This window comes from Silurus aristotelis (assembly GCF_946808225.1).
Source record: "Silurus aristotelis genome assembly, chromosome: 11".
Classification (NCBI taxonomy): domain Eukaryota; kingdom Metazoa; phylum Chordata; class Actinopteri; order Siluriformes; family Siluridae; genus Silurus; species Silurus aristotelis.
The window spans coordinates 7,986,097-8,013,296 of NC_139584.1; the positions used below are offsets into that span (position 1 = coordinate 7,986,097).

A 27,200-nucleotide genomic window follows, 5' to 3' on the forward strand; every position below is an offset into this window, starting at 1 on the left:
ACCCTACTTTACGAACACCCTTGTGATTAAATAAGCATAAATTAGGGTGGTTTGTGAGTCTTCATATATTGGTCTACACATTTGACATTTGCTCAGACCCAGAGCTGTTTTTGAACATTTGGGGATCCCCAATCAAAACAATAAAGAGGTGTTACCTGGCTGCAGCTACTTGGAAAACACTTGAGGCATACCCCTACATTTTCAGCATATATTAAGAAATTAATAAATATATTTTCTATAAAACTTGTTTGTAGAAGCATGTTTAGACTGATAATCTAATGCCTAATTAAATCACTGGACTTATGTTTAAAGTGAATATTGAGCTCTAATGTGGATATTGTTAAAATAAAAGCAACAGTGCTTTAAGGTAGCCTTGAAGTACCCACAGAAGGCAGTACTTTGAATTTCTTTTGCTGAATCATTTAAACTACTATGTCAGTTAAAATACTTCAAAGGCCAGAGATGCCGGTAAGATTTATCCTGAGATTGTGAAGGCACTAGAGAAAATATGGGTCATGCGTTTAACATGTCTAGCATGCATTATCATTGTTCGAAATTCGGAAAATTGCCCTTTAACTGCAGACTGGGATAAAAAAAAATATATAAAAAAAATAATTTATCAAATAAAATAGATCATTTTTACCAGAGCGTGTGTAAAAATATAGCAAAATCATCAGAATAACCTTTCAAAAGGAACAATTTGTTAGTGAAGGGTCGAGAGTGTATGCTAATCCAAACTACACGTTTGTGGATTTGAAAGCACGTGTTTGAACATGTTTTGTGGGATTAAAGGGTATCTGGGTCACTACAATGTGTGATCTAGCCTCACTGTAATTGTACAGAGAGATGCATTTGTATACTTCAGGGCACAATTGTCTCTCCATAGCTGGTGCTTTTCATGAACATGATATTAATACAGCCGGTGATAGAGAAGAGTTCAGTATCGGGGGGTTGGGCAAGGCTAGAAGGAACAGCCTTGTTTTTTTTTTGCAGATAATAATAATAATAATAATAATAATAATAATAATAATAATAATAATAATAATAATATATATATATATATATATATATATATATATATATTTTATAATTAGAATTATATTTCCAAAACCGGAAAGAAAAACAAACAAACAAACAAAAAATACCACTTTTTTTTTTTTTTTTTTTTTGAGTTGTATGTTGTAATGAATATCAGACTATAAATGAGTCTATAATTCTCTCCTGGGAGGGGATTGAGATGCTTCTTTCAGGTGAGCAGAGACCTTTAGAGCCCCTGGTGGTGTGTAACAAATAAGAGGGAAAAAAATAAATGAAACTGTTTGGATATCGGTCTGTAGCGGTAAAGCAAGAGTTCAGTATTCTGTTCTTTTCACCAGCCAATCCATGTCTGTAGAACATTTATTAATCATGCAATCAGATGCAGTCTATGTATTTCTGATTGCTGCAAATCACCTTAACTCTTTTAAAACTAAATAATAGGCATGTGACTTATGACAAGCAATTTAAGATTCAGAACATGTTAACAAAATGTTTTGCTTTATTTACTTTTCAGAACAACTCATCCAGAAAGACCAAGAGAAGAAATAAGCACTAGATTTTGCCACACATTCTCCAACACAGCCGAAAATAAAAGAAAAAAAAATGCAACAATATTAGTTTTAATAATAATAATAGTAATAATAATAATAATAATACATTAAGCAATACCATATATGGAGTTTGTGTGAACAAGACGAAGACCTAACATTGGTCACCGTGGATACCACCAGCACTAACTCAATGCACCAATAGCAGGAAAGGAAACAAGTCTTATTTAAATAAGTGTTAATCAAAGCTTTGCACGGTCATAAAATGCTTCTAAAACTTCTCGGTTCAACCATATATATTTTTTTGCATTTTTAGCTCAGTTTTTAGGCTTCCATTTTTTCTGCAATCATTTCTTGTCCTTTGAAGGTTTTTTTTTCTTTCAAATATCCATGGGAAGATATGGGTCCTTGGCTGGGTTTGTTTGTTGCATTGCATGTGTGTTGTGCAGGTATGTTGAAGCTGGATAAAGTGTGCAGATGTGTTTTGGTGTCCGCACAACTGTCCTTGTTGCTTGAAGTTGGTTGAGGGTCACAGCTCGAGGATGTGTAATGCTTCTTTTTTATACCAGAGAGCTGATGTAGAGACTAATGCAGAGACTGCAGGTGTGTGTGTGTGTGTGTGTGTGTGTGTGTGTGTGTGTGTGTGTGTGTGTGTGTGTGTGTGTGTGAGAAAGAGAGAGAGTAGGGAAGCATGTTGGAATCGGTAGGAGGGTTTTGCGGTTGCAAGAGAAACAGAAGACAGAGAGAAGATTTTCTGGGGTAGGAGTTGAACATAAAAAGGAGTGTGTGCCTACAAATTGTGGTGTGTTTATATAAACTCTATGTATTCGGTTACTTAAGTGTTTGTGTGTGCATGTATGTGGAGTGTGTATGTGAGGTGTGTAAGGCACAACCAGTCTCTGTCAGTCTCTGAGATCCATGCTGGAGCCGAACAGAGCCACCAGCTGCTCTTCGTAGTGAGCAATGTTCCTCTTCATGATCTCCATGCATGGACCCAGTAAGCGCTCGAACGCCTGCACATCAATTACTGCAAAAAAGCATGTGCGCGTTAAGGCCAAACAATCAGTTATATGGGTTGGATAAATAAACAATACGATTGAAAAACCCACATGCACCTCACAGACACTTACCCAAGCACTTAACATCTCCAATGGCGTAAGCTGAGGCAGCCCTTGGTTTATTGGTTACAAATGCAAGCTCTCCAAAGTACTGCCCTCTAGTGCAGCGGGCAATTTCTACCTCGGCATTATCCTGCCTGTCTGCTTTTGTCTGCAACAAAGTGTAATCCTTGATTCAACACACTTCCCCTGTCCTCTAATCAAACTAATAAACATATTCTTCAAACAGAAAATTGAAGAAGCAGCATGTGTTTAAGATTCACCAAAGATGAAAACAAACTTACTTTGCTCTTCATCATGATCTTCACCTCCCCAGATTCAACAATGTAAAAACAATCCGCTTTATCACCCTAAAGAAAAAACAAAAAAAACAAACAAAAAACAAACAATCCTGTTCAATTACATAATACTATTCCAACTCCGTTTTGCTGATGAGACTAATTCAGATTCCTTTGTGTGAGCATCAAAGGCATGATGCATTTCTTTATTAATCACCTACCTGCATTATAATCCTCTCTCCATCGTGAAAAGTCTTCACCCCCAAAACGTCAACAATCTTCATTCTTTCAGACAACTTAGAGGCAAAAAGAAAGAGAGGGTGTGGGGGGGGGGGGGAATGGTGTGTGTGTGTGTGTGTGTGTGTGTGTGTGTGTGTGTGTGTGTGTGTGCGCGCACAAGTACAATATGGTTTTAATCTGAGAGCATTCAAATTACAAATAGTTAAAACCCAATAATATACATATTATTAATATAATGAACAGGAGTTATTTCCATCATGCCAATTCAGGAAAACCAAAACAGCACTATTATGTTAAAACAACGAAAACACATATTTGTCCTTCATGCTGCATATATGGAAGCTCTTAATTCATACTGAACATTTAAATGCTAAATACAAAAACACATACAGACCAAAAATACACTCAAATATATTGTTAAACAAATAAACAAGCCCCGCTATGCCAAGCTGCCACTCTTGGGCTCTTGCTGTAATGTACGTGACAAATAAAGGCTATTCTATTCTATTCTATTCTATTCTATTCTATTCTATTCTATTCTATTCTATTCTATTCTATTCTATTCTATGAAATCAAGAATTGCGGTTGCAAACAATGCCACGTTACAATGTACAATAAAATCTACGTAACATCTGCACCTTTTTCAGGTCATTTATGATTATTAAATATAACCTGTACGGCCAACACCATATGGCCAGATTTATGCTTCACTTTATTCCTCATGAGATTTAACTTTAACTAGTGGCTGTAAAGTAATTAACTTCAGCCTTGGCCACTCAGGAGGATCTCTAGTAGAAGAGACTGACGCAATTACTATTCCCATATATGGTAGTAAAGTAGACCAACGGCTAAATTAACTATGATGCTGTGTTATAACTGTTATGCATCAATTCTGCAAAAGAAAACTCCATCCAGCATTGTGTTGGGATAACAGACTCCGAACGCTACACCAGTTTCAGTTTTATGAGCTGTACTCAATAATATATTAGTATGCTTATTCAAGACATGAGCAAACACCAGATTTTACTGTCTCTACAGAAGGAGTTTATTATTTATCCTCATCACTACTTACCTCCAGAGACTTAAGGAGAGGCACAGACTCGATGAAGCTCTCATACATCCTCCTCTTCTTTGCATTGTTTTTTACAATCAGCCTACGGAATGTTGCTCGATCCTGACACAAACACAAAAAATCACAAAAAACATTACCCCTTTTTTTAACTCAGAATTTTGCAGCAACTTGAGTCATTTCATCCAAACGTGGCACTTACTGACATTCATCAAGTCTTGTCAACCGTTTGCTGTTAGATAGATTTTGGAGTCTGCTTGTGGAGATTTGTGTCTATTCAGCCACATGGGTGTTAGTAAAGTCAGATATGTGCGCCAAAAAATTGGATGTATCCCTAATTGTTGTTGTTGTTATTATTATTGTGACCAAGTATGCAAGATAATGGTGTCCCATTATTTATATTTCACTTATTCAGTAAATCCAGCAAGAATATTTTATTTAATTTAGCTTGTTTAAATAATCAAACGTTTTATATATACCCTTGGTAATGCAAAACATCATAATGCTGTGGAGTGTGTGACTACTGAATCCGGCCACCTGCTGAACCACACTCACACACACACATACACACAGAGGATGTAGTCTATCTGTTGGCAGAGACCATTTTACTAGGCATATTAATTAGCTTTCTTGAATTAACAGATGCTAGACAATCTTTCAAGAATCAGGAATATGACAGAAAATGTGTTTTGCAAAACAGAGTCGAGTGCAGCAGAAAAACTATATCATTAATGCAACATCAACATACACTTAAAAACCTTGCACTTAAACACTACATTAAATCAATTCGCTTTGACTTCCCTCAGGTTTTGTGTCAGCTAAACACTGTTGTGTTCAGCCTGCTATTATAGGCTACACTTATTCATCAATGAAGTTACACTGTATTAAGTCAAGTTCAACTACCCACTTGGTGGTGCTGCAGGTTAGGACTGTTGGGTTATCTCATTTCGCATGCACAGCGTAAATTGTGGATTAATAAATGCTCACTCAGTTGAGCATTCTCTCTTACAAAAAAAAAAGGCCCAACGAAATGAAGTACGTATTAATGAATGCACATGCGCACACACAAATACTTACCAGTCCCCAGAGGGCCCCCTCCTGCTTGGAGATGATGGTGGCAGCACGGGGTGTGTTGTACATAAGTGCCAGCTCTCCAAAGCTGCCCTTGTGATTGTACTGACCAACGCAGCAGCCCACGCCATCCTTCTGCACCACAATATCATACACGCCCCTGCAATGGAAACAAAACACCACTTAACGCTGGTGCATTTCTCCAAGGTTTAGGTTCATGACGTTGTGACAAGCACTTCAAGGATTTCAATATGGTCCGGGAACCACAGGTGGGAGAATTGAATTAGGAAGTGGGCTGAGTGGCGAAACAATGCCCACTCCCACACACCGTCGGCTTGCAACCGTTTGGAAATGTTAATGCATATTAATGAAGTAGAGTACAGAGTGTATGAGCCAATCCACCCAAAGGACAAAGGCACGAGAAAATAAAGTGGATGTATAAAGTAGATGTATATTTTAGGGGGTATATATATATATATATATATATATATATATATATATATATATATATATATATATATATATATATATATATATATATATATATACACACACACACATACACATACACACACACATACACACACACATATACACACACATATACACACACATATACACACACACACACACACACACACACACACACACACACACACACACACACACACACACACACACAGTTTGAATTGATAAAGGGTGTTTCCATTCATACACTACAAAACAATTACAAGAAAAACATTTTTGAGGACAGCTCATACTTATCCAATAAATACATTAGTCTTCTTTGTTGTTACAAAGTGGTAAAAATGTTCTAAAGTACATTTTGAAGAGAAAAACAGAGCTCTACAGTGCAGAACGGTTGTTAATAATTCTAACTATCAATTCTAACACTAAATGTATAATGATTCACAAATAGCATCAAATGCTCGCTGTTGGGTATTCAGAAATATAAATTTTATTTGTATTCTATTCTCAATTTGCTTTACTGCTTTCAAAACTGTGGTGCACGCTTACCTTTCAATGACGTAGAAATTATCCCCATCATCTCCCTGATCGATGACATGTTCTTGTGGTTGCACGAGCACTTCGAACATGGCATCCAGCACTTGTGAAAACTGCTCCTGTTAACACAGGAGGAGGGGGGAGTTGAGCATCAGGATGTAGATACATACTGTGTGTATGGGTCGAGGCTGGGTCTTCCAACATGACAATGACCCGAAGCACACAGCCAGGATAACCAAGAAGTGGCTCTGTAAGAAGCATATCAAGGTTCTGGCGTGGCCAAGCCAGTCTCCAGACCTAAACCCAATAGAGAATCTTTGGAGGGAGCTCAAACTCCGTGTTTCTCAGCGACAGGCCAGAAACCTGACTGATCTAGAGAAGATCTGTGTGGAGAAGTGGGCAAAAATCCCTCCTGCAGTGTGTGCAAACCTGGTGAAAAACTACAGGAAACGTTTGACCTCTGTAATTGCAAACAAAGGCTCCTGTACCAAATATTAACATTGACTTTCTCAGGTGTTCAAATACTTATTTGCAGCTGTATCATACAAATAAATAGTTTAAAAATCATATATTGTGATTTCTGGATTTTTTGTTTTAGATTATGTCTCTCACAGTGGACATGCACCTACGATGACAATTTCAGACCCCTGCATGATTTCTAAATGGGAGAACTTGCAAAATAGCAGGGTGTTCAAATACTTATTTTCCTCACTGTATATACACACACACACACACACACACACACACACACACACACACACACACACACACACACACACACACACACACACACACACACACACACACACACACACACACACACACAGGATCCTCTATACTCGTGACCTCAATAGTTCGCAACTTTTTATTTGGAACCGGACTAAGAGTAACTGGCAAAAAATCTGATGGTTCGCGAAAGGCTCGAAAGTACATTTAAAAACCAAATTTGTACTAATACATAACATTACATAAAAATGTTTAAAAAACTTGAATTATTGTATGATTCATTTAAAGTAGTAAATAAAACATTTATGACAACTAATTCACAATTTTTGTGGAGTTTACAGTATAGTACATGTACAATTTCCCTTGAAAAACGAACCATCAAAAGGAGAGAGCCATAGAACATAACCCCCGCGAGTTTTAAGGTTGCACTGTATATACAGTCAACCCCCGATAATTTGAGTCCAAACTTGCAGCTCGGAAAATTTGCGGGTTCTCATTTGGAACCTACTAAAAGCAAGTATTGGATTATTTTAAAATTTGCGGGAATCCGCAGCAGGACCGAATGCTCAGGACTGTTAGGAATAACATTTTAAACTATGTTTTCTTGAATACATTTTCTTCAAAACATTTTTACAACACATTATTGTATTTAAGTGAGATAATGTCCAGATGAATTCACTAAGGTACCATAGGGGCTGTGGGGGTGCGTCCAACATTCGCAGACATATAGATATATGATATATATACACACACACGCACACAGATGTGTGTGTGCATGTGTACCTGATCAAGAGCTTTAAACAGCAGTATGTCTTTGCAGGCCTCCTGCAACCTGCATCTTTGCTCGTCTGTTTTTGGGTGAACGACTCTTGGCTCCGAGTCTTCATCATCTTCATCCGGGTTAAACGCCTCTGCGCACACTGAAAGTAGAAAACTGGTGTTAAAAAAACAGACACTCTTAGACAATTGGTTTCCATAATGACACAGGAAACGTAAGGCAAGAAATGCGTCTCGCATGAAAAATTTTTAATGACCGTTCTAAAAGGGCCTCCTACAGAACCAACTGCCCCAGGGTGAGCCTAGATTATTGACATGTTTAGTGTATTTATGATTTTTGAGACAGGATATTGTCCTTAAAACATCAAAACAAAAAGTTTTTGCCAAAAATTAATACATGCTACCTAGGAGAAGGATGAAAAAGCAGATGGAGAATCTTCCTAGCCTTGAACTTTGGCTCTGTTAAATGCTCACCAAAAGAAAAAACTGTACAAAACTGACAGCAAGCTGACTAACTAAACCAAAGAGTGCTTTCAAATATGCAAGGTTTAGTCTATGTCAATTAAACCCTGGTGTGTTTCATCCCTAGGTGTGGTTATTTACGCAGGTAACAACACCTTATCTTACACACAGGTGAAACATAACAACCAGTCAGTGTGTAAAAATAGTTTATATCAAGTGTGGGGTAGTTTAATTGCAGTGAACCAAACATCTTTTGTGTAATAGGATGCAAGCCAAAAAATAAAAATAAATCAAGTGATATTTGACCTATTTAATGGCTCATCATTTATTTAGCACCATTCTTGGCAAATACTTAATCATTACTGTATAATTTTTCCAACTAGTGATGGAAAGTTTTTATATAATATATTTTATGTAATATATTTACTTATGTACAGGGTAAAACATTCTGCAAATAAAACTATCTGGTTTTAACTTTGACTTGGCAAAAAGACAAAGTGTGAAAGTACCTCAAGGTTTTTTTTGGTCATAAAGATAAAGAAAGAAAAAAAAAAAAAAAAGTATAAATTCTTTTATTTATCAGTCCCTCTCGGGTGAAACTGTTCTGTGTAACTGCGTTAAAGTGGATAATTCCACTGTGCAGTGCAAAGGGGGAGGCACAAGGCTTTATTTTAAGTATGTCAGTCTGTTAGTTGTATTACTGGACTGTATTTATGGCTGCTCATGCGTATACTTACACTGTAGCTCTGCACTATGTATTGGACATGCAGTAGATCAGTATTTGTGTATATATATATATATATATATATATATATATATATATATATATATATATATATATATATATATACATATATATATATATATATATATATATATATATATATATATATATATATATATACACACATACATACATACACACACACACACACACACACACACACAAACACACATACATACATACATACATACATATATACATATAAATATACACACACACATACATACATATGTTTGTATGTGTGTATATATGGGAAACAGAGGTAGGTTACTTCATCTTGATCTTGTATGTAAAACTATGTAGTGTGAGCATGAGAAATATTCAGAAGTAAGTCTTTCAGTTGTTTTCTAATAACAGAATATCCATCTGCTGGGCAAGACTACAGTAAGCATACTAAAAGGGAGGGGCATAATTACCAAGATACACACTCTTGGGAGGAAATGATAGAGCAAGGCTATGCTACTCTCACACACTTTCTAAACTGCATGGTTAGGGCAATGACGTCAAGAACTCACCCGACACTCTCCGGTTAAATCTGCTGGGGGGAGGCGCTGTGGGAGGAGGGAGAGAGAGAGAGAGAGAGAGAAAGAAAGAGTGTTAATTAAATTTAACTGTCTCTTTGCACTGTACACACACACACACACACACACACACACACACACACACACACACACACACACACACACAGTCAGTTGCTTGAACGTAAACATCTTCCTCTTGTCTCTGTGGGCACCAGGTAGGTGTGCTGATTTCCCTGCAAGGTCTATTGAAACCCTAAATCCAAAAAGTGTAGCAGTGGGTGAATGTGCAAGATACTACGCACACACATATTTGCGAGCGAGCGAGCGCGCGCGCGCACACACACACACACACGCACACACACACACACACACACACACACACACACACACACACACACGGTTGCACTGAAATGCCTGTGCCAGCCCTGAGGTCTCTCCTGCTTTCAGACTGCCTTCCACTACACTGTATTTCTCACTGAGCTGTTATTCTCTATTAACTCCACAGTGTGAAAATAAACCTTAGGAATACTTACCTAACCCTGACAACACACAACACACACACACACACACACTCTACAGAAGTTCTTGTGGGAGTACTGTGCTAAACATCTACAGTGTACCATTTTTTGCTCAATTTTGGTTAGAAAGCTCCAATTAACAGTAACAAAACACTTTTTACAATTTACTCAAATTTTCTGTTTCTGTAAGCAAACTTAACCTTAACAAAACCTAAAGCACTTATGATGATTAATTCTCTCTCTCGCTCTCACACACACACACACACACACACACACACACACACAGACACCGACCCACCCACCCAACCACCCACCCACTCACCCACCCACCAAATTTTAGTTCAGACTGTTGGACCTGTGAAAAACACTAGCATTGCGTCTACCTGGCAGATTCAGCCATTTGGCGTACACAGAGGTCACGAGATGATGTGCTTCACTCTCACGTGCCTGATGTTGCCATAACAACCATCACCATAACAACACCCCTATCATCCATCAGCCAAGCCGAGACCGGACAAATATGCAATATTAGAACAAGGTATAGAAATGCAAAAGAGCCGATATATAAGCACAGCAGAACCCGTTTAGTGCAAAGGAGACTGTATATGAGGGGAATGTACTGTATATTCTCACCTGATGAATTGGACAGTAAAGATTTTAGGACACTTGTCCATCACACCCATACATGGTTCTTCCCCAGACTGTTGCTACAACCTTAAAAAACATACAATATATATATATATATATATATATATATATATATATATATATATATATATATATATATATATATATTATATATATATATATATATATATATATATATATATATATATATATATATATATATATATAAAAAATATACAAATCTTTGGTCGCTACAGCTTACTGCAGCAGTTTCCCTTTACTGGAACTAAGGAGCCTGAACTTCTGCACATAATAACGCACAAATCAAACTCAATGAAGACATAAGCTGGCAAAACTGGACTGAAAGAACTTGAGTGGCCTGAACATACTTGCTGAACAGGGATGAACTGGTTCAGTGACTGCACCTCAGGCCTCCTGACCAGACAACAGTGCCTGACTTTTCTAATAATGAGAAGTCCTTTGGCCAAAAAGACTATTCTTTGGCCATTCTGTCCTTTTTCTAAATGCCAACAATAACAACAACAGTAACGTGTGACTGCTCGGTCATATTTTATCGACTTGTTGCAGCAGAGCTCCATGGTGTTAATGATTTTTCTTTTCTCTTACCCTTTAAAAAGACAGTACAAAATATTTTCCGCTTTTTAACAAATCCAAGGGTGGTCTGATGGCTTTTGTCGGGCCATAGCTATGGTTTTACATGCATTTTTTTAACCCCCGTTTCTTGTCATTTCTAAGATTTGTGTGTATCCAGAAAAAGGTTTTAAAACACATGATGAATTGCAAACTGATTCAAAAGAGACTACCAGGCAATCAAATTAAGGCGTTTGAACACACAACTGATTAAACTGATAATTGTAATAAAAGTTATCCTCAGTGCAAAGCCTCGATTTGTATTGTTAAATGGATATATTGGGAACGAAGTCTTCTACAAACACATCCATAACACAGTAATGAGATCGTATCACTTTGTGATGCTTGTGTCCGGAAGGAAAGGAAGCTGTTGGAATCATCCTGTAGCAAGTCATGGCCACACAGATGTGTTTTATCAGTGAGGAACAACAAGCTTTTTGACCACATTTCTTTTTAAAGAGTGCAGGCTTAGAAAATGATTTCGAATGGAAAATCCCCATCAGCAATGAAAAAAACCACATGACTGTCTGTACGCGTTTAAGAGTTAGATAGGAATGATAGTGTCCGTGATAGCACGGAGCAGAAAACTGATGTTCATTCTCTTTCGCACGAATGGAAGTGTTTCACAATACTCCAGCCATATCAACAGAACAAAGTGCACCGGCATGCACAAGTGCAGACTGAGAAAAGACCTGTTTATGCGTGTGTGAGTCTATCACCCTGATGGAGAACAGGGCTTAAACTCGCTCCTCCCTCACCCACAATGCACTGCTCAGTGTCACAGTGAATGTGGGTCTAATATTTGTGTGCGTGTGTGTGTATGTGCGTGTGTACGTACTAGAGAGAGCAAGAGAAAAATAGAAAGAAACAAACAAGTGCACGTCATATCAGAGAGCAATCAAACCACAACCGGGTGACTAGATATTAGTTTTTGTTCTCACACACAGTCCCGTATTCAAACAGAGTCTCTCTCTCTCTCTCTCTCTCTCTCACACACACACAGCTGAGAAAAATGTAAGAATGCAGTGTAATTAATTACATGTCACATTTCAAACTGCTACAGCTGACACACCTTTACAGTCAGTCTCTCTCTCTCTCTCTCTCTCTCTCTCTCTCTCTCTCTCTCTCGTCGTATATTTTATGCCGCCGTGTTCTCGTGTGTGCCCAATGTGACAACAACAAACTTTATTCCCGACATGTAAAATTTCCTCAGTGCTTGCTATAATTCTATATTCAACATTATTTAAGAAACCTCAAAAGTGTTTCATGGAAATTGGAATAATTTTTCTCACAAAAAGCTCCACTTTTCCACTGGATTCTGTTTTTCTCACACCCCTCCTTCTTCCTGCAATTAATCCTGAGGTCCCTATGTCCTTTTTCTGTCTCTCATGGACTTCCCCGGCCATTCTGTCACACACACACACACTGCAGCCCTCCATCATTCCCTCCCCCCTTTTTCTCTTTCTTTACTGCGTACTAGAGCCATAAAAGGCAGCGTCGTTCTGTAGTGTGCCAATGCCTTTAACTCTTTACTGACCAAAAGACAAGTTTAAATTCACCCAAGGGTGGGCAAGCGTAAGCACCATGTTGCAGTAAAACAAAGACAAGGCCACATAAGAGCAGCGACTTGCGGTGGGAGTCTCTTAAATGTTTCATTATACACAGCGGTACCAATTTTGGGAGAAAATACACATCCACAAACTGAATAAGGGCCTCAGCAAACAGCTCTTAATGGTGGTGTTCAAGGGAAGGTCAGTTCATCGAAATATCTTCTGTGTGATTATACAAGGCCACCATTTGTCTGCTTTATCTGCTCTCTGATTGGACAAGGTTACAGCACATCGTAGTGTCTACATGGAACATTTCCTGCTGGAGCGCCTTAAGGACAATCAGATTTGGTCATTTTTCGTAATTAAATTTTAACTTCATTTATCTGACTGATGATGCGAGAGAGCATCATTGACAACTCCATGTCAGATTGTACAAGTAAATGCTGTGGAAATGGAACACGCTTAATGTTTTACCAGGTCCTGGTGGCTTTTCTCACACTGCTATAGGTTTAGATTGTATCCTGGACCGCTCTGTCCATCCTTTCTTCAATCCCAATGAACCCCGTCCACTAATCAGATTGTCCAAGACATCAGAAACAAACCTACAGGGGCTGCATGTGTGTGTGTGCTTGTGCTTGTGTATAAGGGATTCAAAATAAAAACGGGGCAGAATCCAGACAGACTAAAAGCAATTTCTAAACTAATTGTGTTGGAACCTAAAAGAAAAAAGAATCCTGGTTGCTGCAACTGAATGTTATTTGGCAAATTGATTGTATTAGGACCTAAAAGACCAGTTGCTACAACTCAATTATATTTAGACAAATTGAATACGGATGTACAAGTTAATATTGTGAAAAACTGGTTTTAAATATTTTCTTCAATATAAATCAATGTGCAACATGCAGGGAAATGCAAATTTCGCATCCAAGCTGCTTGTATTTCATTTATAATTGTCCAGTAGAAATGTAGATTCAACCAGCCAAGCAATAACCAGGATGGAATGTTTTCTAGGTGGATTATTTAACATTAATGGATGACTAACGATATTTCCAAAGAACACGCATTTATGAAAGGTTGAGAGCTTGTAACAGTGTCAGTTATCTCGTGATTAAACAGATTTAAAGAAGAGAAAGACAGGTGCCATGCAGCTTTAGCCTGTGACACAATGACGGGACATAATATTTACAAACAAGATACACTACACGATCATAAATTAGATTATTTTCCTCCATTAAACATGATTTATTCCCCAGCCCCATTCAATTATTAAATCAGAAGCCGGGAATGAATTTTTCTAAAAGCAGCTCTGACAGTAGATCTGTCTGTAACATCACATGTTTATATTAATGCACTGGTTAAAGATATAGTTTCTATAGTAACTGCTAATTCACAGGGATTATATGGTGAGTGCTCACTATCTATATAGTAATAAAACATACAAAATAAACTAAGATCAAAGAATACAATTGTTAAAGCAAAGTAGGTAAGCATTGATGTGGTAAAGCTTCATTTTCATTAAGCATTTCTGAAAGGAGATTTCAGTGTTTGTAGCAGTCGATAAATGTGTTTTGTATGCTTTTTTGGCCTTGTCAGATTTAAGGTGGTCCCCAAAAGATGGGATCAGGCAGCACAGCGGAGGATCAAACAAAACCTAATGTCAACATTTCTTCCCACCTACATAAATAAATGCCATCATGATTTGTGTAATAACATTTTCTAGCTATCAGCTGCATAATTACACATACGCAAAACATGAAAAAAAAAAAAACCCCATCAAATCTATTTTGACTCATTTGCAGTTGTTTTTCAGCGATTGGGTTGCATAAAGGCATTATTTTAACTGCAGCTATCTTCTCAATAAGTCGCTTAGTCCATTCAGACCAGGACTTACGGGGTCAGATTTGAGGTTAAATCACTGTTGGCTGTGCCAGACAGTATGCTTTTGTTACTTCAAAAGTATCATGAAATTAAATTAGCAGTTTCAAAACACAAAAAGCTAGAATATCCCTTTAGATGGAAAGAAAACAGCATTTTCACACAATCAGTGTGCAAGCTTTTATCTGGAAGGGTCATTTGAGCTTTTATGTGGCTTGAAAAAAAGAAAAAGAAAAAAAATTATATATATATATATATATATATATATATATATATATATATATATATATATATATATATACACACATACACAATTTTTTTTTATATATAAATAAAGATATACATCTTTTTTTTCAAGCCACATAAAAGCTCAAATGACCCTTTCAGATAAATGCTTGCACACTGATTGTGTGAAAATGCTATTTTCTTTTCATCTAAAGAAATTGTATAAAATGTATTTTTATTTATTTTAATAAAAAAAAAAATTATAAATAAATAAACAAAATAATTCTCTCTCTCTCAGTATCATATTCATATATATATATAAAAATAAAAATCATACACCTCTGACTGTTTAGGACACTGAATATTCTATGTATTTCACTATTTGCTTGGTCAGTTGCCTGTGACTGCTTAATGTCAAACCCCTGCATGGATGAATATAGAGTTTCAACAATGAAGCACAAACATAGCAGCCTTTCCCTATCCTGTAAGCACTGACCTCACCACTAAGCTTTGAGAAAATACAACCATAAACTAAAGTTTTTTATAGCGTGACCTATACGAGCCCAAACCCCCTAACATTTTTGCAAACACTCATTCATTGCGTTTATTATAAACCGCCTTGAAGAAAAAAAATCTGTCAATACACAATATAAACCTTTGTTATAAACAAAGCTTCCCTCAGCCGTAGTAAAAAAAACAACCTGCAGTGCCGCAATTAATCACTATGTCTCGTTGATATGATCTCTTTCAGCATGTTGCTTTTTAGCATATTAAACTCATGATCTCCGCTACTGAAGCAGCCAGAATACAGGCTCTGAACTAAGACCCGAGTGTGTGAAAGACAAATAACGACGGAAGAGTTTGTCCTCCCTTCCTCATTCTACTGTTGCTACAGGCAGAAATAGAGAAGTACCAAAGTCCAGATTATTATCTTTGCCTGACAGAAGAATGATGTTCGCTCACGAATATACATACAAGCGTACGCTAAAAATGGGATGTCTCTTACACCAGTGATTTAACATTTCAGTTTTACAAAGTTCAATCTTAGAATTTATAACATTTAAAACAAAATTGCAGCAAAAAAAATAATTATTATTATTAAACAATATTCGTATTTCAGATATTAGTATCTCCATTTCTCAATGACATTCAAACCAAGAACTGCATTTACACTCAGGCTACAAAACGATGCCACTACTTCCGCTTATTCATTGTGACAATCACAACTGTACAACTTAACCTCGCATGGGTCTAGGGTGGGGTTGGGGGTGGGGGTGTAGTGTGTGAATGATTAAAATTCCCAAAATGCCTGCATGCAATGAGAGAAACAAATCTGTCCTGAACAAAATGTTTAATAATGTGTTCTGATTTTCACAATTACTGTACAAACAACAAACGAGGTTAAAATGTATAACATGAATGGATACGGATCTTGGCTGCTCACTTAAAACTTGGCAATGACACACATGTAATCAAGATCATATTTATCAAGTGGCTTATGAGTCATGCTCAGCAGAGCAGATACGTTGCCACGGTTAATTATTTAACCAGCTGTTAATATCGCTAGTTTCCTTTCAGATTCAGGAGCACAAGCTGTGTTTTCGGGACCCCAATAGGATTAAGGTTTTTTTTTTTTACTACATGCCAGAATTTTCCATTTCAAATATACCAGCAAAAATTCAGACTTTTTAGGACCATGTATCTACCGCTGCCTTTTAAAGTAGCACAATGAATCCAATGAAGCCTTTGAATCAAGTAAATGCTTTTTCATACATTTGTGGCGAAAGTGAAATGAACCGTAAATCAGCAGCCCCATTACAGAAGTTTTATGCAACTGCAAAACGATCTGTTTAACTTTAAAAGAGTGGATTTGTTTTCTTTATATACCACTGGGAAAATCAGTGATAGGTGTTATTCAACCTCTCTGGATAGACTAGTCTTTCCAGCCCCTGATGACATTTAAGAAGAATTAAAACACGTCACTTTGAACTGATTGCTTCACTAAACACTTTTTAGGTATAGGAAGCTGTTCAAATACACTATATGAACAAAAGTTTGTGTACACTTACACATACCATGAGATTCGTATGTGCTTGTTGAACATCTCATTCCACATTTATTAGTCCATGTCCCAATAACCTTCACTCTCCTGGGAAGATGTTCTATTTAATTTTGGAGTGTGTTTGTGGTGATTTGTTCTCATTCAGCCACAATGGCTTTAGTAAACATGTAGGGTGAGGAGGCCTGGGCTTCAGTCAGCATTCCAATTCATCCCAAAGCTATTCAAAAGGGTTGAGGTCAGGGTTCTATAGCAGGTCACTCAAGATCCTCTACTCCAACCATATAAACCACATCACTGTCATAATGAAACAGGATCTCCTGGCTTTTTTGCCTCCTACTATGTGGTAACACGTGCCTTAATACTTTATCCATATAGTGTACAAGCAATAAGTGTATACACTTGCAACACTGCTGCAGACTTTTTGCAGAGTTGATCCTGCCCCGCTTCTTCTACATCTACAGTCTCACCATCCACTCATGGGGGCGAGACAGATAAGTGTCAAAATGACGATGTACAGTGGAGACAGTGTTAAACACTGCAGAACAGAGACAGCGGAAAACAATGACAGCTTCAATTATTCAAAAGGCGGCAGCTTCGGCATTAATCAAAATGACTGACGAAACGCGAAAAAGCCTGCGTACGATATTTCGGAAGTAGTTTTTCTCGCACTTCCATTTTCTTTTTATTACGATAAAAGAAAGGACGACCTACACCTGACCATACATGTGCAAATGTTGAAGAATCTCAACAATTGTTTTTTTCCCACTAAACTGGTGCTTGCAATAAGTCTGATATATTCTGTTTTCCTCAACATTTTAGGCAATTATATCATTACACACCATGCTGTTCACATTGAGACAAATGCAACTGTAGAACAAAATAAGTGATCTGAATTTGAAGTGTCCACAATCTTTTGTGATTGTGTGTGTACCGAGGCTAAAGTAATATCTTGGTTAAAAACAATCACTTTTAAAATAAAGTGCTAAAGATCTCACTGTGACCTGTAGATTTTTTAATTTAACATAGATGTTTAGATAGATAAATAAATAGAAAAAAAGATAGGCAGAAAAGAAAAGAAAAGAGAACTCCTATTGTAGTAACAGTGACAGCACCTCAGCTCTCTAATAGCAGGACCTCAGTCTCGTGCAAAATAATAAATACAAAATAATCTATTCTCTTCTTTCAATACTGATTATCTGCCTGTTAATATTTCAAGTAAACAAGGTTATTTTCTCTGTCTATATTGGTATTAATCACTCACTGGTCACACATGCATTCAACTGAGATTAGACTGAGATTAGACTGGAAAGCGTTGGGAGTATTTCTCAAAAACATTGCTTATCTGCAATTTATACAGCAGAACCAGAGGGGCCAAATGCTCTGATAATCAGCTAGAATATATTACTGTACATAGTCTGATAAAAAGCTTGACAAATGAAGAGTAAAATATTAATAAACGACCTGTAATTGAAGATAAGTGGCCCTGACTACAAAACTTCTGAGAAGTCCTTCTTTAAACCAATGGCCCAGACACAAAAACAGGAAAGGACTATATAACAGTTTACTCAATTAAGCCATTTCTGTGCCGATTCGGCTGAACGAAATGGGGAAAATTCTCTCACAGAGAATACAGTGTTGTGACAGCTGAAGCTCGCCTAATGAAACCCACATTGCCTGACCTGGTACACAACAGAAATAACCTGAAGAGGAGAACAGGGTTTCTCGAATTAAAATGGTAAAAAAAAAGGCCTCCTTGTGGGTTTTATCTTTATTGAAAAAAAGTAACAAATCTTTTTTTCAGATTCATTATTTATAAATTATTTATTATGTAATTATAAGGTCTCTCGTTTAAACTGCTCGGTCAGCATGCCACTCTAACAGGAACTACATCAGACTGCATCATGCAATTACCGACAAGCACACAAACACACAAACACTGTTTTGTGTGTATGTGCACATGCAACTTCTGTAGTGCCGACAAATTTACAGAATCTGTCCAGTATTTTACACGAAACATACCCAGAGCAACTTCCTGTTTCAAATGCCCATCCCAGGATTTTATTTTTATCTAGATTTTTTGTTGTCGTTAAGAGCCAGTTTAAATGATTTTTATTCTGAGATTATTATAAGATTTTGCATGACACGCTGTATGAGAATTTTGGATGAATTCTCCAAAATGTACAATGTGTCCTCCATGTCAAATTAAAGGAAGCTCTACCAGACCTCTTATAAAAAAAAAAAATAAAAAAAATTATGTCTGGGATCATGAAGGTATTTCATGTTTAAAAATATATATATATTTCCTCTGTCCGTTAACTTTTATGTTTTACCATCGCCAATACCTCATTTGTAGCTTGTTCCTGGAGTTTCAAGTTTCCACATGCCATCCTTCTCAAAGCCTTTCAAATGAACATTGTAGCAGCGGACACCAAAGTAAAATTGGCACTAAATCTAGTACAATTTTAAGCTGGAGTGTTTTGTTTCTCATAGGACTATAAAGTTCACCAAAATGTGCATGATTTTAGACTTTACAAATAAACAGACATGCAAAACAAGTCTGCAGTTCCCACACAGAAATCCCTAAATGCTGGATCCCCATGACGTACAATATGGCTATTTTGGTGAATATCAGAAACTTGAGTTTACTTGTACGGAGTGTGTGTGTATTCAGAAAATTGAATCTTAAAGCTCTAAAAAGCTCTGTTGGCAAAGATCTGCTTAAAAATGCTCAGAATATTTTGGAGTACTAACTCCTTCAGGCAACAAGGCCAAGAGAACCAATGTGCATCACTTGGAAAGAAAGAAATCAAATGCAGAATGATCGCAGTTACACATTTCCTCCTTTAAATTTAGAAATAATTATTGTTGAGTTCTGGGAGAAGCAAAAAGAAGAAAAAGAAGAAGATTATTGGAGAGTTAAAATAAAAAACAACTTCAAACCAAGACTTTGTCTCACTACTAAACATTTAAGAAGTCTCAAACAGATTTGATTTGAGAACTGCCTTTAACGCTACTTTGAATGATTTGCATAATTTGTATTTTTTTTATTTACATTTTTACAACATTCCAAACTGGCTGCACGTCAGACACGGCTCTAACAATTTTCCACCACTCCCACTCGCATATTTCAGCTGTTATGCTGCAGGTGACCTGAGATCATTCCATCCTCCGTTCAAGGTTCACCTCTGGCTTATCTCACCCACCCTGTACCTGGGCACAGGAGAAAGCCATGTTGCTGGACAGAAGTAAAAATCTCATTTACCACCATACTGTAGAACATTGAATGTTTCTGCTTTGACTTAATATTTATCAATCAATCTTTTCTTATTTAAATAGGAACCAAAAAAAACATTCGTCCACAGATTTTCTAAAAAAAATAATAATAATAATCTGTTTTTCAATCAAACTTTGGCTTTTTTAATGCTGGCTTTTTTTTCAAGTACTGATTTCATTTTCTGTTTAAATTGAGCAGTAACACAGACAAAAAGTTCCATAACCTATTCAGAAACATATTAGATAATACTTCCTCCGACTGTAATAAGATTAAGAGATTTACCCATGCATGGCAACAATCTGCTTGCTATTCTCTCACTTCTATTATCTTAACACTCATGCTAATTGGCAAAAATCTACAGTAGGATAATAACAGGAACAAAAACAATGTTTTTTTTTTTTTTTTTACACCAGAGCTATGGGTGCAAAACTATTTTAGACTGACCAGTCACAGCTCCAATCCCCTTCATATATTTAACTAAGATATACAGAATATAAAAGTGGTAGAAGCATAATATCAAATTAAAAATAAATCAAAATCATATTTTATTTGTCACATACACATACATACAGAGTACGACATGCAGTGAAATGCTTTATACGACCGTCCGGCATTCAAGCATAAAAGGGACTGAAATATAAAGAGAATGTAATGAGAGAAAAAAAAAAAAACAAGAATAAAAAAAAAGAAGGTAGATAAATAAAAATGTTAAACTATATAAAATATATGAAGATATATGTGAAAGTGTGTATATACATGGGTGTGTATGACAGTAAAATTTCAAGTGATTAACATGATTGTCCTTAAAGTGTCCGTGTGCAGCATGGTGTGGTATAAAGTGTTAAAGTGACAGTCCAGAGATTAAAGTGTCATAGTGCAAAAAGGTTGTGCAGATAAATATGCTCTAGGAGCTTAGTTTTTACCATCAATCGCATTTTGTAATTTGATTATGGTGTAATGTGTGTGAGCCGACGATGTCGTGTGTTCTGTGCGCTTTAAAGATGTATCCCTTGGTGACACACTGTGCTGTCTCTATGACAACTCAAACATGGCAGCTAGTTATATAATAGAACAATGAGACCTACAATGGAGAATGTTTGATCTGACACCAAACCTTGTAAAAAAATAAAATAAATAAATAAATAACTGATGATAAATTAGTAAGAAACGGCTAATGGAACATTAGCGCATCATTATTACAACTTCACGTCGCTCAAACATCATAACAAATGAGCAGGACGTTTTTACAAAAGTGCGACCCGTGGTAAGTTCATCTTTTGTGACGGTCTTTGACACTATTTTTCAAAACTATTTTTTTAAACGTAAAATTTTAAACACAGGGCAAGCTATTAAAAAGAATGTTAAGAATAATGTTAGAAACTGTATATTAATATGAGCTTGTAAAAGGGCAGCACTACTGTTGCACAGTCATAAATTAAAGATTAAAAAAAATGAAATCATCAATAAGCATCAATATGTAATTTAGTTTATAGTAAATCACCAAATGTTTTCTAGTTAAATAATACACAGGATTACACAATCGAATACCTGCCTCAGTTTTAAACTACTTCAACATTAAGGAATGTACACATGTGAGTGTTTCACACAATCTAGACTTCCAGATGTTTCTACTCTTGGATAGCTCATTTATAATCGTTTCGGTTAAACAGTGTTGGAAATTAAGCAAACAGGACTGTTTGGGGAAAAGTCGTTTTACTGCTCAGCCCCGACTCCTGAAGACAGGCCACCGGTCATGTTCATTTAAATGGCTAGTTACTGAGCAGTGGGTTATGCCACCTAAGTGTCTTCTATGAGAGAGAAAAGCCTCTTGAAAAACCATGAGAAAAGTAAAACGTTTTACTCAATTCAAGATTTGTTTGAAGCATTAAATTCTCACTTCAGTTTTTTTTTGCTACATAACTGTTTAGACTAAATAGACTGTAAAGAAATTCAAACACTAAGTCAATTATCTGATTTGTTCAAAGCACACTGTTCCCAACAGACTTTTTTCTGAAGTTATTTTCAAAATAAATGCAGAACGTTTCCAAAAGAAATTAATAGTACTCATCTGTGCATTAAATACATTTCTGCACTGCTGTACAGAGACAGTGTGTGAAATCAAGAAATATTTTAAGCAAACATGAAAGAGCATGAAGTACCGTAAAGAAGAAGTAGCATTTACATTTATGGCATCCGACAGTCGCCCTTTTTCCAGCTGTTGCATTTTTCTCATTGAGGGTTAAGAGCTTTGCTTACGGGCAAGTCGCAGCTTAGTGGTGATGGGGTTTAAACTCATAACATTCTGATCACGAGTCCAAACGTCTTAACCACCGAGCTACCCCTTTCCCCTTTTAATCCCCTGAAGGAGCATAAAGAATGCAAACAAGTATGTTAACAATCATGTTCTTGTTTTATCCGTTGCATTTCCACATTATACACAAGCATAGTTTTGCACCAGGCCTGAAAATGCTGTGGTCCCACTCACACCTGGCATTAAAGCCTCCTGGTCAATGATGCAATCAAACTGTGAGAGTTCTTTGTTGCGGCACTGGATGCACAAGCTCACATTCAAATGTAACTAGCCATATACGTCATGTTTTTGTCCACGGTTAAATGTTTTTAATACATGTAAAACGGCTCACATGAACTAGTTTGGTAGCAATGGTATTTTATACAAACTGGAAACATATCTGCTTTGTTGTGTGGTGTCCTCGAAAAAAAAAACACACAAATAAGAATATTACTACACATGACAAAAGAATGACCTGAATTAACTCAAACCTATGCAAAGTGATTAACCTAACAAAAACAAAACAAAAATTAGACCTGGCTTTAAGTTCATTTAACTTCACTTATGCAGATCACATCTGGCCTGAATGTCTGAGAACACATAAGGTTTACATGTGTGGACTGATGGGGAGGTGAAACCACTGCTAAAGATCAAACTTTGGTCGTATTTGAAACCTCTGTTCTCTGCAATTTGTGGCACGCAAGTAGTGGATTCAGCATGGATATTCTCCATGAGGGTGCTAGAACACTGCAAAACGAAAGTACACTGCAAACACATTACCAAATCAGAAAAAGACCACAAACAAACATCCTGAAACAACATGAACAACTTAACACATTCACTACGCTCTCGTCCACATCCACATAAAAGCAGTGAAAAGTACTTAGAAATTTCTCCACATTCTGGTTATCAAAAACATGAAAAACACGTGTGTCAAATGCAGAAAGATGAATGTTTTAAAGGGGTCAAAGCTGTTCACTTGCTTCAACTCAAACTCATTGGTGGTTCAGTAACCTTTCAGGTTTTTGCTCATTTGCAGGTATATGTTAGTCCGTGCACCACACCAGTGCTGCAACATCTCACCAGATCTTCTGGCCTTGTCTTCAGCCTTCTCTCGTGTCTACAAATTTATTGGTCATGTTAATGCAATAAGTTACCCACTGATGGGTGTGTAGTTGTAAGAATATATATCATATAGGAAGAGATTTTTTTAGTTCAGCATGTGAGAAAGTCGAAACCTGCAACACCCTGCACCGGCGTTGACGCAACCAACCAGCCAGCAGTCGTTTAGTTTCAACTTGAGCTGGCAAAGAACTTGAGCAGAGTTTAACTGGATGCAAATGAGAAGTGAAACGATGCGGTTACTACCAGTGTGAGTGAAAGACAGTGGTACAGCTTAATACTGATAAAGATTATGCATGTTTTCTGGTTTTAGATTAGTTTTTGTTCTTAATCACAGCTGCTGAGTCAGTCAGCGATACTCTATTTAAAGATGTCAAACTATATTTTTCAAAATCTTCCCTAATGACTGAAGAAGTGCCACTAGCATGAGACACATCCAGAAGATTTAATTAAAAGCTGGGATTATTGGTCCTTTTGAAATATACAGGGTCCTAAGTCTGCGTTAAAAATGGCTGAAATGTGTAGCACTGCCATGACCGAAAACAGTACATCAATAACATACTGTAACTAAATTCTGCAAATGGGATCAATGCTCTGTTAACTTATTGCGCAGACAAATGATTAAGCTTCTAATAACAAATCTGAACTGACTCATATGCTAATAAGCAAGTCCCTACTGGTCTACCTTAATACATTACTGAATTTAAATGATGCTAACGTGAGCAATTACAACACAGTGAAACTGAAGCGGCATGACGAGCAAACAGATACATGAAAGAGAATACGGTATCTAATGCAGACCGAGAGCTCGTTTCACCATTGTGAAAATACGCTTGCTTTCTCAATGACCAGATCCCATTCATTCACAGACCTGCTCAAAAAAAATGAACCTCTCTGTCCAATATACAATCCACTCATCAAATAAACATGATCGCAACGCAGACACGTGTATCAATGGTTAAAACTGATCATTTTGTATTTCATTAGTGTGTCAGATACGGGGTAAATGGGGCTTTTGAACGGCTCGAACACTAAGCCCTTCCCTACACACACATACACACCGCCCATCACTTCGCTGAATGACAGAACGCCATGGCAACTGTGTATATCGTCTTTGCCCATTCGCAATGGCTGGCCGATTACACCTAATACTCAACACATTCTGTCTATATAAATAATCGCAGAACCGTTAAACTAGCAGTTGAAAACAGGTAGTGATAACATACACACTGAGCAGCTCCTTGGATAGTTTACTCTTTGAATCTTCTAACCTTTTCGGAAAGAAAACCCTTCATCATAGAGATCTACGTAGTACCTTAAACGGTTCCTACAAATGAACAAAAGCAAAGTCCTATAGGATGCCACACGGAAGCTTAATACTTGGACACTGTTTCGTACTTACGCTCAAAGTCAGAGTCTTCTTCATCATCTTCTTCTTCACCATTGGACTCTGTCTGCATGGGCTCGCCATCAAACATCACTCCCTTGCCTCCAGATTTGGCAGTGGCCCCGGCTCCGTCTTGACTCCTCGTGTCTCTGAGCCGAGTGAAATACTGCACGGCGAACTCGACCAGATCGGGAGGTCTCTGTCGCAGCACCTCCACCGTGTACCCCTGCAGAAGCTCGGTCAGACCTGCCGGAATCTCAATACTCATGGTTGGGTGATGATGATGCTGCTGCTGGTATCCTGATAGCCAACTATATATTTATTATCAGTAAATTCTGCACTGTGGTACAAAAATATAAATATACGTCTTCTTGTCAGTCCATGTAGTAGAGGGGACCGCAGTACTGAAAACACTTGCTGTCAAAGGAGCAAGGAACAAAACGAAAGGGGTTATTAGATCTAGCGCTCAAATCTAATCTCAGTCAGAACAAACCGATGGAAACGCATAAGTCCCGGATCCCTGTCTGGAAATAACAGGACATACAGTGAGGTGTCAACGAGGTAGGCCTACAAAAGATCAAGGCTTCAAGAAAAAAACCCACGAAACTAGCTTACACAAATGCCAGTCGACTGAATCAATCTGACAATCAGATTTACTTCTTTGTACCAAAAAACACTGGCATAAAAATATATATTACTGCTAACGATCTGGTTCTTGTTTACAGCCTCACTGATAAGATCTTAAGGCCAATGGGTTCCCTACAAGGGTTTTAGTCTACTTATAAGTAATTCTTGACTGTTAATCAGGTATAAACTGCACTGAGGAGAGTTTAAGAGTTAATAAAAAGAACAATGTGGCTCACCACGTGTTGTTTTTATATATATATTTGGCGGTTCCCCTAAACAAATGTCTCCTGTTTGTTGTGTCAGGAGAACCTGAGAGTCTTATCTCAGCTAGCTCGCTTTTTCTGTTCTTTGCACTTTGGGCTTCGTTTTTTCCCCTCCCTTCCAGTGTATCAAACTCAAGGTGGTTTTTTTTTTATATTATGTTTCAAAATGAGCAACACCAACACTAGTTCAGCTCAGCAGAGGTAGCTATGTTGTAAAGTTGCCTCGTGAAAGTGGCCGCCCAAGCCTTTGCTATAGTATAACACGGCTAAGTGCTAGCTAATGTTAGAAAGTGAGAGAGAGAGATGGAAAGAGAGGGAGAGAAGCAGAAAGGGAACGAAGCAGGGAGGGTGAGAGAGGGAGAGAAGCAGGGAGGGTGGGACAGGGTGACAGATAGATAGCTAGCTAGCTACAGTAGCTCGTCCACACAAGCTGGTTAGTCTCTGGTACTCCAGTGAACGCGGCCAATACACGAGAGAACTAGCTAGCAGTTGTACAACACGACAGCGAGCACCGCGAACAACAACCTGTCCACAAGCCGGAGACGTGAAAATGGTGACGCGCTTCCAGGGCAGAGGTGAACGCTAGGCCGGCTAACTCAACCTAGCCGAGCGAATCCAAGCACGAAACCCTGCAGAAAGCTCGTTTCCTCCGAGTCAGTCCTTGGTTTTTCTTTTTCTCTTTTTGCAGCGCTGCTCTCCGGAGTAGAAAGGTCTCCACGTCAAAAAACACACACACGTCCTCTTAATTTGAGTGAAAAACAAAAAAGGAGAGTATAAAGAGGTTTTTTCTTCGTGTTGCCCGTTTCTGCCTCTCGACGAGGCTCCTCTCGCTCTCTCTCTCCACTCCACTAGCCGCTCTTTAGGGGGTGTGGCCACACCGACAACCTTACAGACCCACTCCCTCAGCTCTGATTGACAACAAGATAGACCAATCATATCGCTCCTAGAGCCGCGAATGGGCGTGTCCGAGCGAATTTTAGAAGCGCAGTGAAAGAAGAATGACAGCTGGTGCTACTACACTGGATCACCATGCAGGTTCCTAAGCTTCGTCCCAGAGCACTTCATACCCTCTCTGCACATGGTAGTTGACAC

General features: G+C 37.6%; 1 protein-coding gene across 1 annotated transcript; it reads right to left on the reverse strand.

Annotated features, from left to right (window-relative positions):
* Positions 1-1,519: 1,519 nt before the first annotated feature.
* prkar2aa (protein kinase, cAMP-dependent, regulatory, type II, alpha A) lies at positions 1,520-26,976 on the reverse strand. Its single transcript, XM_083553707.1, has 10 exons — positions 25,234-26,976; positions 9,632-9,667; positions 7,877-8,013; positions 6,380-6,486; positions 5,369-5,522; positions 4,295-4,396; positions 3,204-3,278; positions 2,989-3,054; positions 2,717-2,855; positions 1,520-2,613 (listed from the first exon to the last, which is right to left on the reverse strand). Exons 1-10 carry the CDS (start codon positions 25,484-25,486, stop codon positions 2,489-2,491), a joined length of 1,194 nt encoding a protein of 397 aa, XP_083409833.1. The 5' UTR covers positions 25,487-26,976; the 3' UTR covers positions 1,520-2,488.
* Positions 26,977-27,200: the final 224 nt, after the last annotated feature.

What these genes read in the sequence shown, in the direction of transcription:
- prkar2aa (XM_083553707.1), bottom strand. Translation starts at nt 25,486, where the DNA reads ATGAGTATTGAGATTCCGGCAGGTCTGACCGAGCTTCTGCAGGGGTAC. An exon ending in AGGGGGCCCTCTGGGGACTG is followed by an intron (nt 4,397 to 5,368) that starts GTAAGTATTTGT and finishes TGTTTGTGTCAG; the next exon opens with GATCGAGCAACATTCCGTAG. An exon ending in CTCTCCTTAAGTCTCTGGAG is followed by an intron (nt 3,279 to 4,294) that starts GTAAGTAGTGAT and finishes TTTGCCTCTAAG; the next exon opens with TTGTCTGAAAGAATGAAGAT.